The following is a 17,098-nucleotide window of genomic DNA, read 5'->3' as shown; positions in this document are numbered from 1 at the left end:
CAAAATCTGGAACAACAAATTTTTATTTATAAAAAATGAAACTGTGTTTATATATTCTTTATCATGATGCTATTTCTTATTACCATGTCGACATTTTTTAAAATTCATTTTGTTATCTCTACGCAATATGAAAATTCATATACTGCTTAATATTTTTTACATATTATCCATCCACCGCATGATATCTCCTGAAAAATCAAAATATTAATGTTATATTATTACAATGCTTCTTAAATTTCAATTTTTGACAAATTTGAAATCCAATATATTTTGCACAATTATTATTTATCAAAAAATTCTAAGTTAGTAACTTTCTTTTCAAATGGCAAATAACATATACTTTGACTTACCTGTAAGTTTTTGTTCCTAATCATCATTTCCTCTTATAGAACATCATTATTGATCTTATAATTACTACCGGTGTCATAGATATTGTAGTGGCTACAACTGAATTAATAGAAAATGATAAATAACTGTGTATAACACTAACACATAACTGTGTATAACAATGACACATAACTTTTACTTACATATCAGTCGATAAGGGATTACTGTGATATCCTGTTGATGTTTCTTAAGGCACTTGATTAGGTGTGATACGGTATCATTCCTTATGGTATACTGTAGATAAGTATTTTAGAAAATGACAAGAATAAATCTAAATTATTCAGAGGTTCCAGTTTCGACTTAGACATAAATACAGGACCATTTGCAAAGAAGAAAGGGTGCGTTTCTACAGCCTCGTTATAGTAACCATGAATACCAATCTCTGAATTACTGGTTACTAAACATAAATATCCTATAAAATTTAATATATTTCTTTAATTTTTAATACATACATGAGTTAGTAGTTCTAAATTATGAATCATCCTACCTGTGATATTACACTTTTCCTTATAATATCATCACTCAAGTGAACAACATTAAGATCATGTAAACCATGTCATCCTATCTTACTGTGAAGATACTTAGTTATGTTATCTAACATTATAAAAATATCATCAAATTCAAGTCCTTTTATTCACATCACATGGCCACGACGATCTGGTTCTTCGTTATATAATGTTCTAAAATTTGTCGTACATATAGGATGTATAAACCGTGATATCAAGGTATCAGTTCTTCCTTCCCAAGGGACAGTTTCATTAAAATTCTGATAGAATTAAAAATTAATTATTAATATTCTAACAATCATATATGTTAAATACATTATAGTCAACGATATATACCTGAGCGAATGTAGGGGTGATTCCTTGATAATTATAAATGTCATCAGCCCACATCATTGTGCCACTTCTTTGTACTCCAGCCTCTAGATTAACAGCCTAAACAAACATACAAAATTTTATAGAAGCTGTACAAAATATAGTATATATGCGCAATATTGAAGCGTTCAAGGGGATATAAAGGTAATGTACATCACATACACGTGTACTCTCATGCAACAAAATACAATTAGATTTAATAGTATAAGCTCTTTTATTCATCATAATAGATTGGAAATTTAAGTGTCTTACGAGGGTGAGTAAAAAGTTACCCGCTCTGTCGGTATAGAATTTATTTTAAGCAATTGTCAAAAAAGACATACATCATTTTTTGACATAATCACTCAATTTCTGTATACACTTTGTCCATTTGCTGAAGGACCTTCGTATTTTCTCATTAAAAAATGTTTTGGGCTGAGCTGCGAACCACGAATGCATCGTCGTCTTCACCTTTTCATCAGCTTTCTCGGCATCCATCTCGCACAAACTTTTTAAAACCCAAATCTGTCGTGCACTATTGCATAAGCAGAGCCGTGGCTCATTTGCAAATGATTTGCCACATTATCCAGCGTCACTCGTCTATTCCATAGAGCATAAGTTCATGAGCACGTTCAATGTTGTCATCGTGGATGTGGACGGGCGTCCAGCTGTTTTTTCATAACACTTGTGCGATCTTCTTTGAACTTTTGTGCCCATTCAAACACACTTCGTGACAAAACACTTTCTCCATAATGTGCATTAAATCTTTGATAAATATAGGCATCAAATATAACCTCCGACCACAAGAAACGAATCACAGCATCCTGCACTGTTTTCCTGCAAATCACCATTGCAAAGCGCTATTACTCGCGCAACGGTCACAAACGAATCGACGTAACACAATGAAACCTACGCAGCAGCACTGAACAGATATTGACGTCATACGAAGAGTGCAGATGGATCAGTACGGTCGACAGAAGTTTTAACTATCTGGAGTGCGGATAAATTTTTACCGAGAGTCGTATAGGAATCTATAATCTGTAAGTACACCTTTGGCTGAATGGAAATTTCTCTTACATATAGTCAAAAATGCAGAAACAGTGTATTGAATTGGAAAGTGATAAAAAATAAGTGAAGTTTCAAGGTTGCATGTGATTGCATGAGTACACAGGACGTTTTTAGCGAATAAAAAATAATTTTGAAAGACACGAGACATATCTTGTATTTTATGCACTCTCTGTGTCCGAATTTCCAGAAGCTCTCTATCTTATGAAGTGTTTTAGATTAGCCGGAAAATTTTGTATGTACATACAAGAAGTATACGATCTAAGTGGAATATTCCATTATTCTCTTGATACAACAGAAACGAAATTTACAGAACTTCTCAGAAAGTTGGTTTATTATTACCAAATTAATAGAATTAATATACGTTTATCATCTTTACATACCTAAGTCGTGGAGGTTTATCGTGCGTAAAAAATTAGTGTCGTTTCAAAGTTACATTTCGTACATTTTAAGCCTATAATTTGTAACGTACAAAACAATGTAAGTTTGAGCTGTTTCTTATCTCCACAATAAGAAAATCCAACTTTACGTTTTTTACACAATGATATTTATGGAACAGTAATATCATATTATTGCATCGCTTGGAGAATGAAGTCAAGGTACGATGTGACCCTAGTGTAAACGCTGGGATAGCCAGCTGTGCCGCACTTATAAGCGTAAGACACAATACCTATTAAATACGAGGTTAATTCATGTTGTATCAGCAGTGGTCCGCCGCGGTCAGCCTGAAAGGATCGTTAAATTTTTAATCAAAGATACTGAAATATATCGATCGAATTGTATTGAAATTATACTTATATACAGTAATAATCTTCTATTGATTTGTGTATTGAAATACTCCAATTTATAATGTACATGTTATATGTATTTTGAGCAAAACTAAGATTAGAAGGAAATTAGATTAAATACCACAATGAGGTGTGAGAAGTGGGCAAGATTATTAAATTGTGTTTATCTATTATTTCTAATGTTTAAGACGTCGATTTGATGTTAATTCGAATTAACGTGTCTTCAGATACCGTATAGTTTGTAGTAACTCTGTAACTTAATTACCGTACAAGAATCCTCTCCACCCTGAGCATGTTCGGCGCATATTATACCATCAGTGATATCAGGTGCATTAGGAAATTTGGAATAAGCTATTTTGCATTCGGCGTTCTTAATCACTGGCATTTGTACTTCCATTAATGCATTACGTCGTGGTCGTCCTACGAAGAAAATAAGAAAGATATTTAAGACTGGAACTGTTTAATTTTATTATAAAATTGATATCACTTACTATATCTTAATGCTCCCCATCCAGCAACAAGGGGGTTATAGCCGACGAAGTTGCTCTTTCGTAGGGGCTCTTTCGTACAAATGAGATATACGTACCCTGAAAAATAAAAGAATAAATGAAAATGCAGGAAACGAATGACCAAAAGTATGAGAAAGAATTGTACATGCTTTATGACACAATATATGTGTACAGTAAGAAATTTCAGGATATGATACTTCAGTAATACTCAATAGCATATATATATATATATATTTGAGGACTTACTCGAAAATGGCAATTCCTCCACCAATCTAAGAATGGCAATATTATGATTGTGTATGTTTTCTATTCCATCCATATGTGCATAATGTGCTGCGGTCAAAACATGCCTAGCCGATATCAGGGAACCTCCGCACTTCCATAGTGGTTTGTCTGGGTTTCGGGGATTACGAAAACCTAATGCAGCGATCCATGGCCAAGCGCCTAAAATGCAATAGTCATAGTTGTGAATATACATAATTTTTTCTCACATAACGAGTAACAACGATTATTACCTATTCGATATTCGATCATACAGCAGACGATAAGTACATACGTACAAATACTCTGAAATACAGATTTGATAAAGACAGAAATTAAATTTTTATTCCAGTGGAATGCAAATTATCAAATAATTCTATATAATTTCTATTTGAACTATACTGAACTATAAAGTTCAAACGTGTAATTTCTGCCCTAACAGTTTTTGATCTCTATCCATATTATTACTCTTATATCAATTCTTTATTTCAAGCAAAAAGATACTCTTCCTAACATGAAGTAAAAGAAAGAAATAATTCAAGTTAATAAGTAAAGTTACTACCGATGAAATCATAGCATTATTATTTAGTCTAATTGAAATGTACATTGATGTGCTGTTTAATGCCTTTAAAGTTCATTCTTTGCAGTAAATGGCTTATTATTAATCGGAAAGAAAGACATAAAACGTACCAAGTTCAGCTGGTTTACCATCGACCACCCTGGTATGAGAGACGTTGCTAAAACCACAGTATGGTGGTCGCAAAGCCTTATACTTGTACACAGTTTTTATTAAAATTTCTCTCTTCTCTTTGTTTGGATCGTTCGGACAGCAAACGATCGTAACATTGCCCTGGTATCTGCACACTGATCGTCTATAAAAATCGGTGGCTGTACGGTACTGTATCTGCCATATTCCTTGCAGAGGTTTACATTTTCTGTAGTCAAGGCACCTGCCTTCTTGATTGTCCGGTGTGGTACATTCTGGATCAAACAATTTTAAAACATTTATACAGTTCAAAGATGCGTAAGAAAGCGACACCGATTACTCAACTTTCGAAGTAAAAAGCCGATCAAGTCCACCGGATTGCCCTACAGACACGTATTAATCCGTAAGAGTTAGTCATCATGTTGATAATAATTATCTAAAGAAACTTTTCACGTGAAAATATAAAATTTTAATTGATTAGATATTGTGTTAGCCATACTTAAGAAAGAAAATGAAAATGAATGAAATGAAAGAAAAGGACTACCTTCAACCTCATTTTTTAAATAAACACTTTGTCAGTTTTGCGGTAAATAAATTCTTAGGAATTCAGGACAGTTTTTAGTGAATCATTTTGTTTCGACCGTTCGCGGAGAGACGCGATCGCGAGATAGCACGTCAACGAGAGTTGTAAGTTCCCGTTACGATTAAATAATCGACGCCACGAACTGATCGATCCCCTTATTTCGATTATGATAATAAGGGTAGTTCAATGAAATTCCACAGAATTAACACAAATAAATTAATGTTTATTTCAACAACTTATTAACTAGAAAGATATAAAAGGAACAAAAAAAATGTAACTGCGTTTTGGTTGATAAGTAATGCGCGACATACCACATGTGTTGACGGTTCGACTTCTCGAAAAGTTCTGAACGCCTTTCGATTTTTTTCGTTTTTTCTGGAAGGCGACCCCCACTACGTTCGGATCACGCCACATTCTTTTACTGCGAGGTAAAATACGGGCCACGAGTCGACGTTTCTGGAAGTCGCCCTGCTTAATGAACCACGCGCTTGCCACTACAATGTTTGTTTGCCGGGCAGACGCGACGATCCGTCTGCGACATTATAGTGGCGCTATCGATAGTTAAGAATATGACCTATGGTAAGCCGCATGGCGTAACATTCTCCCCCCGTTGAGAGGGTACCGATCAAACTAGCGAGGTGTGGCTGAAATTCCCATCTTATTTCGTCTCGGTGGCTAGTTGTTCGGGTTTCTCGAGATCGGGTTGAATTGGCAGTGGGACAAGCCTTTTGACGCCCCGATCCAAAATGCTCTTTGCCGTCTGAACTGTAGCTGTCCGGATGACACCATCGGCGCCTGGATGAACCTTGATAACTCGGCCCAGAGGCCAATGCATGGAGGGAACGTTGTCCTCTCTGAGGATGACGATTGTGCCCTTTTGGATGCTGTGTCCACCCTTGCTCCATTTATTGCGGTTGGTTAGCTCGTTCAAATACTCCTTATGCTAGCGGTTCCAAAAATGTTGTTTAAGCTGTTGGATATGCTGCCATTTGGAGAGTCGGTTCGATGGAATGTCTCTGAAATCTCGATCACGTAAGCACATTAATGAATCGCCAATGAGGAAATGTCCGGGAGTGAGGGCTAGGAGATCATTTGGATCGGTGGAGATAGGAGTTAGCGGGCGGGAATTGAGGACTGCTTCTATTTCTATGATAAGAGTATTACGGTGTTAAGCTCATATGTTTCTGTTTCTCCACTCGCGCTGCGCCATAATATCCTTTGATATTTCCGATCCTCTGGTCGTACGAGGAATTGCCGATACATTTTCTCGATGTCGCCAGTGAGTACGTACTGATGAGCGCGGAATCTAATTAATATACAAAATAAATTGTGAATTGATTCGAGAATATAGGATTTCCCCATTTTCATGATTATCGTGATTTTTGTATAAATATATTTTTTAACATACTAATAATTAGGTACTTATAAATTAGTATTATCAATTATTTTGCATTTATAATTCCGCCTCTAGTATAAGTATTAATTGAAAACTAACTTTATGTTTCAAAAAGTACTAGCAAAGTCGTTGAGTAACAAGCCACTGATGCTAACACAAATAGCATTGTCGTAATTAAATATTTCTAAATATTCATTTTTCATTTTGGACCTGTAGAAACAATTTATTATATATACTATTAGCTAAGTAATTGCATATTTAATTAAGTCGAAATATAAAACTTAGTTATTTTAATAATTTAAAAATAAAAAACTGACAAACATTTCAATTTAATTTATGGTTGGAACAAAAGACAGTTATTTTTCATTAATTGAAATATTGCAATGCAGAGTACTTTCCAAAATACGCCGAGAGTATTCCTGATGGTGAAACGAGCGTTGCTTCATCGAACGCAGCTAAAGAAAACAACATCTATGTAGTTGGTGGTACGATGCCTGAAATAGAGGGCGATAAATTGTACAATACCTCTACTATTTGGGGTCCCGATGGAACTTTGATAGCAAAACACCGAAAGGTAAGTAATATATTCCTTTATGGCTTTGAATTTGAAAATATCGGGGTGAAGAAAGTGACTCTATCTAGGAATAATTTAGGAATATACATATGTACATACGTATACTATAACCAATTCTATAATTTGCGGTTTATAAAATACGTTATGATACGGGAAACGCCCATTTTTGTTGTAATGTGTTTGTTGTTGTATAAATTTTTCACATACTTAAAATATTATTATACTTATTTTTTCTCCTTTTTAAACATTATTAAATGATAAGATTTTTTAATAAAAGAAAGTGATAAAAACGCTGTCAGTTATTAAATAAAAAATAATTAAAGTTTAGGAGTTGGTAACTTTGATATTAAATTACAAAAGTTGCAGCAATATAATTAGCGACCACATTTTTATGTTATTAGGTACATCTATTCGACATCGACATTCCTAATAAGATTACTTTTCGAGAGAGTGATTCACTCAGTCCTGGTAACTCCCTAACGACGTTCGATGTGAAGGGCTGCAAAATAGGTATTGGCATTTGCTATGATATTAGATTCGAGGAAATGGCACGCATTTATCGGAACAAAGGTACAGTAACTTAATCGATCAATACTTAACTAGCAAAAAATTAAATATCTTTCTTAAATATATTCTATATAAAATTAATATAATCTGTAACTCTGTATAAAAAGAAGCTTAATTTAAAAAACCAGTATATTTGCTGAAAATGAAACAAATAAAAGAATTAAAAGCACAATAAGAGGACTGTCCTCGCATATTCAGAAATGATGGAATGTGAACCGTGCAACTACGAAGTTAATTGGTATTCGGTGGCTTCATATTTCCTGCTTCTCTGGGTTAGGTTGCCAAATGCTGATATATCCAGCGGCATTCAATATGACCACTGGACCACTGCACTGGTCATTACTTCAGCGTTTCAGAGCGAATGATAATCAATTATACGTTGCCTGCATATCACCGGCTCGTGTTCCTTAAGCAAGTTACGTCGCATGGGGACATACACAGTTGACCAATCCCTGAGGAAAGATTCTTTACGATTTGGAAACTCAAGAGAATATGGCAGTCACCGATATCGGTAATTTACAGCTTAAAATTAAAAGCGAGAGATCCATGATGTAATTAATTTTTAGTCTCGTTAATTTATCGATTTAGCCATCTTCCTTTGTATTTGTTGAATTTATTAGTAAGCATTACTTATTACTTCGTATGTTTCTTTTTTCTATCAGATCTAAAAGTTGTTGAGGAAGTAAGGGCTCGGATACCTACATTTTCTCAGAGACGTACAGATTTGTACGACACTGTCTGTAAGAAGGAGTAACTCTACACTAAAACAGAAAATGTTTTTTTATAATATTTCTACTACGATATCCTTTTTTTGTGAATTATTACTAATTTCTTATCATTTGTACTAAATGAATGACTCAATTAAGAAAACTAAAACGTTATAAATAATAATCTGTATATCTTGTGTATCAACATGTAATTGGATATTATAATAATATAGGAATGCTATAATAATATAGGATAATAATATAGGAGAATAATAATATAGAAAAAAATACATGCTTTTAAACACCTTTAATATCGATCACATAAATTGTTATAATTCACAATGATTACGCATACATAAAAGACCCCTTGATAGTAAAATTTACGATCAAAAGGCAATTACGTATCGTTTAACAACATTTAATTTATAACACCTTTTAAACATTTAGACAGATTAACACATAACACTTCTTATATATAAACATCAATTCGAAGTTATCAGCTTGGAGAAATTGGTCGATTAATACCTGTAGATTGTCTGTCTCGATGAAAGAATTAAAGAGAGCAAAAACATGATAATGCCGCTAATATAATATTCCTTCTTTCTTGTATCTGTCTGCCTCTCAGGTCGTTTTACTAATTACAATAAGTAATTTCGACTTCTTTGCGCTCTCTTTTAACGCATTCGAGACCGAAAGAAATTCATATCAGTCAGTAGGCAAGGTTATAATATACATATTTTATATATAACTTATGTAGTAATGTATATATCATGTTAATTTCATATTTTTTTCAATATAGAATTATTATATATATATGTCGGAGAAGCAGGGGGGATAGGGTTGTCGGTGTTTGAGGAGTCTTCATTGAAGGTAGCCATCGTTGCGGTGTAACGAAGATACGATTTATTGACACAGGTATGAATAACACAGGTTTGACAATTTATCACGGCGGTGAGACGTCCGCGACACTAGTGACAGTGATCCCAGGTTCAATAACGAATCCGCGGTCAACGGGATGACAGATAGGCGTTCTCGCTGAATCTAAGTCTGACTCGTAAACGATAATTGCTGAGCGTAAAGACGTTACTCTTTGGTCGACGGGAGCGCGTCAAAGAATGCGCGTCCCGTCCCGATGATTCCACAGAGGAAAAACTATACTGGGGTGTGTCTAAGGACACGAGATCATCGGATTCGTCGAGGAAAGCCTTCGTTTAGGAAGTAAGGGAAATTGACGTTGCTGCTAATTGGTCAATCTCCATATCGGTGGTTAGAAAAAGATGCTAGCCGCCCTCGAGGGAAAGTTGCTAGTGGGAGACGCCGCTCGTTGAAAAATATGTCTCCCCTATCTTCCCGTAGTTGGGACAAAGACTGTTTGTCTGTTTGAAGGACTTTAGTTAACTAAACCTTAAGATTTATAACGGGCCCTCGGGCTAGCCGAACATGTACTGCGGAGACGCATCGACATCTGGCAATCATCTTACTCGAAGAATAGGGTCTGCGTGTGGCGAGCCACGGGACAGAAACCGTTGGAATGTTTACTGTCGCGTGTCGCCACGAATATTTCTTTTAAGGAGAGCTATAGAATTATTCCATATGTTTGTTGGGCAAAGCGTTCATCCCTTGACCGCGGCTACGTTCGGCGACTGACTGTCGCCTCGAGCCCAAGCTCATTATCACAACTCTCCAACAATTACAATCGGATTGAATAACTACATAACTACAATTGTTCAATTACAGACTCCGGTGTTCTTTCATCTCCGACATATATATATTTTTTACATTTGTAGTTGCGCACAGATTTTATTAAAGAAAAGTGTTAACAATGTGTTTTCATGATTTATTTCTCGCGACTGACTTCCATTAATCCCTAATATTCCTGTCGCTATACGCGTGTAAATCTAACATGGCTGCTCATAAATGTCATCAGTAAAGTTATAGTGACGGGTCTTTAGTTTTGCTTAATATCGAAGTAATTTTCCGTCTGCCGCTCGTTTTTCCTTATTCTACCGCAATTAGAACATTTATTTATTAATATTGCTTTAAAGTGACAAAAGTATTGTTCGTGTGAATATACGTATATATATATATATATATATATATATATATATATATATATATTATGTTGCGTGTCATTTTAATATGGCTAATGTTTTGTAATTCTTCGATTGCGTTATTTATTGTTTTGAGTAGTTTATTTTATAGAGTATTCGATAATATATATATATATATATATATATATATATATATATATATATATATATATATATACGTATTCATATGCATATTTCTCTTGGCAGTGTAGTATTCATACGAAATGAAATGTCAATTATTTATTTATCCTTTACCGGAATGTAGGCTAGTTTTAAGTATGTATCTTAGATTATCGGTTTGATAGAATTCGCACACATATATATATTTCTGACAATGTAACCTTCATTTCTTTAATAATACAATATTGTATGTTTTATGTATTCGTTAAACTATTAGTTTTTGACTTCATGTATACTTATATTTCATAAATTGATAATATTGTATTTATTGCATAGTATTGGAAGCACTGTCTCTAATATTTACTAGGTTATTACATGTTCGGCATATATGTTTATACTTATATGTAACTCTCCAAATTGATTGATTGAAATATATTTATATATATATATATATTCCTGGCGTTTCAATTATTTTCCCCTTTTGTAGTTATTCTTATTTCCTGGTTTATTTAGAATTGTGTGTATATGTATTTTGTTTATTGGTTGGATCCGTTAATCGCCCTCGTTTTGTTAATCCTTCCTTTCGTTTCGTAGTGCCGTGTGTTCGTTTGTGCATTCAAATCCTTATTCGCGTGTTTTGTATAGAATGGTTTTCTTGTTCTTGTTACGGCGCGTGCGGAGCGCGGGACGTGACATCCCCGCCCTTGGAGTTCAAATTTCCAAAGGAAATTTGACTGATGGTATCTCTGAGTTCGCTCAAGGCGGACGTAGATGTCGTTGGTAGTTGAGTGACTACCGGTGTTATCGATATCCCTTGAGGTTGTGCTGTTTGATCATCGATATTTCGTCTTCTTTTGAGGTATAGTAGCGGGTGGGTGACTGAGCCGCATATTGTTCCTAATAGGGCGATTTTCCAAATATTGCTGCACTGACAGTTCCAAATTCCATAAAACCAGTCCATAAGCTTGATACGGTATTTTTCGCTATTGTCGTTAATGTGTTTTGTCCATCATTGCCAGGATGTTTACTGTTCCAGGGACGATTGTTTTTCCTGTTGCTCCTCTGGCCAATGCGTTCAAGACTGCAGATTTTCTGCCGGGAACATGACGTGGTCCCGTAGTGCATCGAGGTCTTTTGGGTATACATTCCGCTTGTGGCCAACGACGATGGTGCTGAATATCGCCACGTTTGGCGCACGTCCGGGCGGAGTTCCTGTGGTGCGATTCCTTTGCCAAACGGGTAGTTCCGAGTAGCATTTTGTTGTATGTCGTACCTTTACTTGTACCGGAATGCATTTGACTATATGGACCGCTTCTCCTGCGATCAAAGCCATGTGTCCTGGGTTTTGGTTATGGTGTATGCAAATTCGTCGGGCGGTAAGTTTGCCAAGCTTAAAGCGTTCTCTATTAGTTTCTTCTGTGTGGTGTATCTTTGTGTCAGTGTATCATGGTATAATGTTTTCATTTCTCGAGTTTATCAGAAATAGGAATAACCTTTTATAGAAAAAGAAAATTTTATATTTATATATATTTGTTAAGGAAATTCGAGGATATGGGAATACAAATTATTGCCTACATTTCCCACACAACAGTTATACATCTATATTACTCTCTGAAGAAGTGAATGTTATAAATATCGCCTACTTTACAACATGCGTGTATATATATATAGTGGTGAACATAAGTGAAAATTATATGCATAGTTATAAATGTTGTTTGTTTACAGGTGGATAGCATCAGTGTTTGGTTTCGTGAGTGGCGTACAAATACTTTACAGTTCCACTGTGTGGATGGCTATTCATGTTCTTCCATCCGTCGTTCAAAAAATGGTTGATGAGTTCGCCATCAGTTCTGTACACACATATAAAAATAGTTAATGTATATATGTAGTATCGTGAGTGAGAGGCCTGGGAGTTGGCGGGTGAACCGCGTGGAATGTCGCGAGAGCCGAGGCGTTTGTTTTTGATCGCGTAGTTTTGGAAAGAGGAGACCTACGTGATCTTGGCCACGAGCGGTTGCCAAGGGACGGGAAAAAAGGAATCAACAAACAGAGTTTGCGAGTGGCGTTGCCGAGAGAGTGTTGATTGCATTTTGTGAAAGTCGAGTCGTTATCTAATTATTTAGTTGTGCTGTTTTCTGTACGTTTGGTGTGAATAGTTCAGGTTGAACAACGATCGTCTTTTTCTGTCCGATTAACATCTGTATCATCCATTCCTTGTAAATATATTATATCACGATATTACATATATATATTATTTATTTTTTTTTTATATATATAATTTTCGTTTGGATCTGTTCCTTTGTACGAATACTGTATCCCTGTATATAATATAATATATATAATATGTTATAATTATGTTAGTTGTTATTTATTATATATATTTTCCTTAACTCTCTCCCCCATTTTCTTGTGTTTTTTTTTTTATTAGTACCTAACATTGCTATTATGATGCTGTATTGTATTGCATTGGCTGTTATTTGTATGTGCGCGCGACAAATTTTTCAACATGGTCGCTCGCGTGTCTCTTTGGTATGGCGTTGGTTTAATGTCAACAGTAACGTGTTGTTGAAATAACTAATTAATTGTTAATCACTATAATTTTATTTAGTAGTGTTTTGTAATATTGTTTTGTGTTTCGTGATATTGTGTGTGTCAATACCGTGTGCTACTTTAATGCGATAGCATGGATTGTATTGTTACCGAATTTCAATAGTCATTGTTTCGATTATACGTGACTTGCATTTATGTAAGTCTCGTTTAATTTAGTTAATGTTTTGTGTATTGTGTTACCAGTTATTTCGTGTAGCATAACTTTATTCCTTTGCACCGAGTTCAGTCATGTCTTGTCGTTAATATTTAGTTAGTCTATCTTGATTAATATATATATTTAACAAATATTTAAGAAACAATGGCGGGTGTAGTGGAATCGTTGGACGAAGAAATGGTTTTGACATTGTCGGAAAAGCTTAAAGCATGGGATGCGAACTTTCGCGATATGAGTGCAAAACTCGCCGAATTACAAAGCGGCTTATTCGAACTTAAAACAAGAACCTAAAACACCCGTATCGCCGCCGACAACGCAACAAGAGACGGTCCAGCCGAGTGGACATACCCAGCCAATTAAGCTAAAAGATGCGATCGAATCGGTGCCAGTGTTTGACGGATATCGACCATCGGTATTCCACTTTTTAAGAGCTTGTGAGCGCGCGCGAAATATGATTCCCAGATATCAAGAACCTCAATTGGTAAAATTGTTAGTAAATAAGCTCCGTGGACACGCGCTCCTCGCCATCGAAGACACAGAATTAATGAGTCTAAACGGTTTCGGAAACAAATTAAAGGATCTATTCGGCCCAAAGAAATCTCTTAACGAATATAAAGAGGAATTAGGAACGATATTTCAACGACCCGGGGAAGACATATTACATTATATGGATCGCGTTAGAAATCTTAGATTGGCAATAATGGACGGAGAAAGAGGCGACTACGGCATCATATCCCCCGATATCCAAGATACTATAGATTGGGAAACGAAAGAAGCTTTCGTTAAAGGACTTCCGAACGAGGTATATGTGCGAGTAAAAATAGCAGGGTACCATACTTTAGAAGATGCGTATCGTCAAGCCGTCAAAGCAACACACGAATTGAAACAAATAACCGATAGAACGCAACCCCAACGACCGACACCCTCGAACTATTACAGACGCGACAACGCACATCCTTCGAACACTAACAACAATATCAGGAACAACCGCCAAGATCGAAGATCGCTACCTCCATCGCAGAATTTTTTGAATTCTACAAGACAAAATATCACGTGTAACTATTGCAAAAAACCCGGGCATCTAGTGAAAGACTGTTACAAATTCAAAGCCCGAGTAGATGCCGGATTAATCGTACCCTATGCTTCGAGACCATCGGGAAACCAAACACGTCCTTCGGGAGAATGGAGCGAGCCACGAAGGAACGATACGCCGAATCGCCCAAGAGTACAGGCGGCAACCAGGCGACCGGCGCCGACGGCAACAAACACAACAAGGACAGCCACCCCCGCGAGATCGACTCCACCACCCATAACGAGAGACAGAGCGAACGCAATGCCGACCATAAGATCGAACGAACAACCACTAAATATTGTGGGGGAGTCATCCCACAACCAAACGAGGTCACAGACAGAGAATCCAGAATCTCAAGGCAAAAGGAAAAGAGTGAAGCACAAGCAACCGGCGAAGGAAAATCATCAGGAGTTGAATTCAGATTCGGAAGGCGACCTCTCCGAATTATTTCAATAAAATTTAACGATTCCCCAACGACCCCAACTGCACGAATAGTTTCCCCAAATCTAAAGACTAAGACGAGTTTATTATTAGACTCTGGATCGGAAATCAACATTATCAAGAAACCTGCTATACTCGATGCAGCCATCATCGACGAAAAGGAATCAATCGAAGTGCGAGGAATTACGGCAACGAGCCTGGTCTTCTTAGGGCAGACGGTAATACAGGTTGCGGGCCATCCGGTTGTTTTTCATGTAGTCGATGATTCATTGCTAATCGATCAAGACGGAATCCTACGATCCGAATTTTTTGCAGGTTGTAAGGCTCGTTTAGATTATGAGGGAAAACATATCAGATGGGGAAATATTTATATTCCCTTCGATACTAAAGAAAAAATAATTATACCGAAGCGAAGTTCAATAACGTGTTCGATTAATATCGCTAATCCAGAGATAAAAGAGGGATTTATTCCAAGAATCGAGCCGAACAAGGGAATCTATTTTGGTAATGCAGTTGTGAGGAATCATAAAGGAAAAGGTTACATAAGAGTAATAAATACTACTTCGAGAGATTACGTATTTACAACACCAACGATGGTAATTAAAGAATTTGAAAATCCCCCCCCCGCTTCCTAGGACAGCGTGCAATACAGTTCTAAGATCGGAGGAAAGTAGATACGATAAAATAAATGAGTTACTACGACTCGAACATTTGAACGAAGAAGAAAAGGAAAATGCTAAAAAATTGATTCGTAATAATCAAGATAGGTTTCATATTCCAGGAGATACATTGGAAGCAACCGAAGTTCTGGAACATAGGATAATTACAACGGATAATATACCCATCAATACTAAACAGTATCGATATCCACCAATACATCGAGAAGAAATAAATCGACAGGTCCAAGAACTACTAGATACGGACGTAGTGGAACCATCAATATCTCCATATAACTCCCCGTTATGGATTGTGCCCAAAAACCCGATTCGCAAGAAAAGAAGCGCTGGAGATTAGTCATCGATTATAGAAAATTGAACGATAAAACGATTGGCGATGCCTTCCCACTACCCAACATTACAGAAATATTGGATCAATTAGGAAGTGCAAAATATTTTTCCACATTTGACTTGGCATCGGGCTTTCACCAGATCCGTATGTCACAGGAAGATGCCCGCAAAACTGCATTTTCGACACCATACGGGCATTTTCAATTCAAAAGAATGCCCTTTGGATTAAAAGATGCCCCAGCAACATTTCAACGTTTGATGAATTCAATATTATCTGGTCTGCAAGGAGTAGAACTATTCGTCTATCTGGATGACATAGTGATTTATTCCACGTCTCTCCAAGAACACGAAATTAAATTTAATAAATTAATGGAAAGACTGAGGAAAGCTAAATTACGATTACAACCTGATAAGCGCGAATTTTTACGACACGAGGTGAATTATTTAGGACATGTAATTAGTGAGGATGGCGTGAAACCCGACCCAAAGAAAGTCGAAGCCGTATCAAAATTTCCACGACCAAAGAGGGCGAAAAATATCAAACAATTTCTGGGACTAGCAGGATATTACAGAAGATTTATACCCCGATTTCCCCAAGGTCGCGAAACCATTGACACAACTATTAAAGAAAGACACTCCCTTTAAATGGACAGAAAATCAAGAAAACGCATTCAATAATTTAAAGACAGCGTTAGTGACGAAACCCATCCTGCAATATCCAGACTTTTCTAAACCCTTTAACCTTACTACAGACGCATCAGGATATGCAATAAGCGGTGTACTGAGTCAAGGGCCAATCGGAAAGGATTTGCCGATTGCGTATGCCTCAAGGCTATTAAATCCCGCCGAACAAAACTACTCTACCATAGAAAAGGAGTGTCTGGCAATTGTTTACAGCGCAATGCACTTCCGACCGTATCTTTACGGAAGAAAGTTTACCATCGTAACCGATCATAAACCTTTAGTGTGGATGCATTCTATCAAAGATCCTACTTCAAGAATTTGGAAATGGAAATTAAAGTTATCGGACTTCGAATTTGATATTGTATACAAAGAAGGCAGGGCGAACGCAAACGCAGACGCATTATCTAGGAACCCTCCGGAAGTTTGTTTATCAATCAGAAAGAGAGAGGAAGTCTCACCAATTCGCTATCCTGTCTCAAAAAGATTCGAAATAGATACGTCAACCGAAGACTCTCCCATA

At 36.3% G+C, this 17,098-nt stretch overlaps 1 protein-coding gene and 1 long non-coding RNA gene across 2 annotated transcripts; one reads left to right on the top strand and one right to left on the bottom strand.

The window, feature by feature from the left end:
* Positions 1-349: 349 nt before the first annotated feature.
* On the bottom strand, positions 350-1,157 carry LOC143304827 (uncharacterized). The gene is made up of 3 exons (XR_013061465.1): positions 875-1,157; positions 531-799; positions 350-447 (listed from the first exon to the last, which is right to left on the bottom strand). It is a non-coding gene; the product is annotated as an uncharacterized LOC143304827 (long non-coding RNA).
* Positions 1,158-6,972: 5,815 nt separating this feature from the next.
* On the top strand, positions 6,973-8,711 carry LOC143304828 (omega-amidase NIT2-A-like). Its single transcript, XM_076627316.1, has 4 exons — positions 6,973-7,126; positions 7,528-7,696; positions 7,971-8,204; positions 8,356-8,711. The coding sequence occupies exons 1-3, from the start codon at positions 7,043-7,045 to the stop codon at positions 8,102-8,104; spliced, it is 387 nt and encodes a 128-aa protein (XP_076483431.1). The 5' UTR covers positions 6,973-7,042; the 3' UTR covers positions 8,105-8,204; positions 8,356-8,711.
* The last annotated feature ends 8,387 nt before the right edge of the window (positions 8,712-17,098 follow it).

Source organism: Bombus vancouverensis, unplaced genomic scaffold (assembly GCF_051014615.1).
Source record: "Bombus vancouverensis nearcticus unplaced genomic scaffold, iyBomVanc1_principal scaffold0057, whole genome shotgun sequence".
Taxonomy (NCBI): domain Eukaryota; kingdom Metazoa; phylum Arthropoda; class Insecta; order Hymenoptera; family Apidae; genus Bombus; species Bombus vancouverensis.
This window is presented reverse-complemented; position numbering and strand designations above follow the sequence as displayed.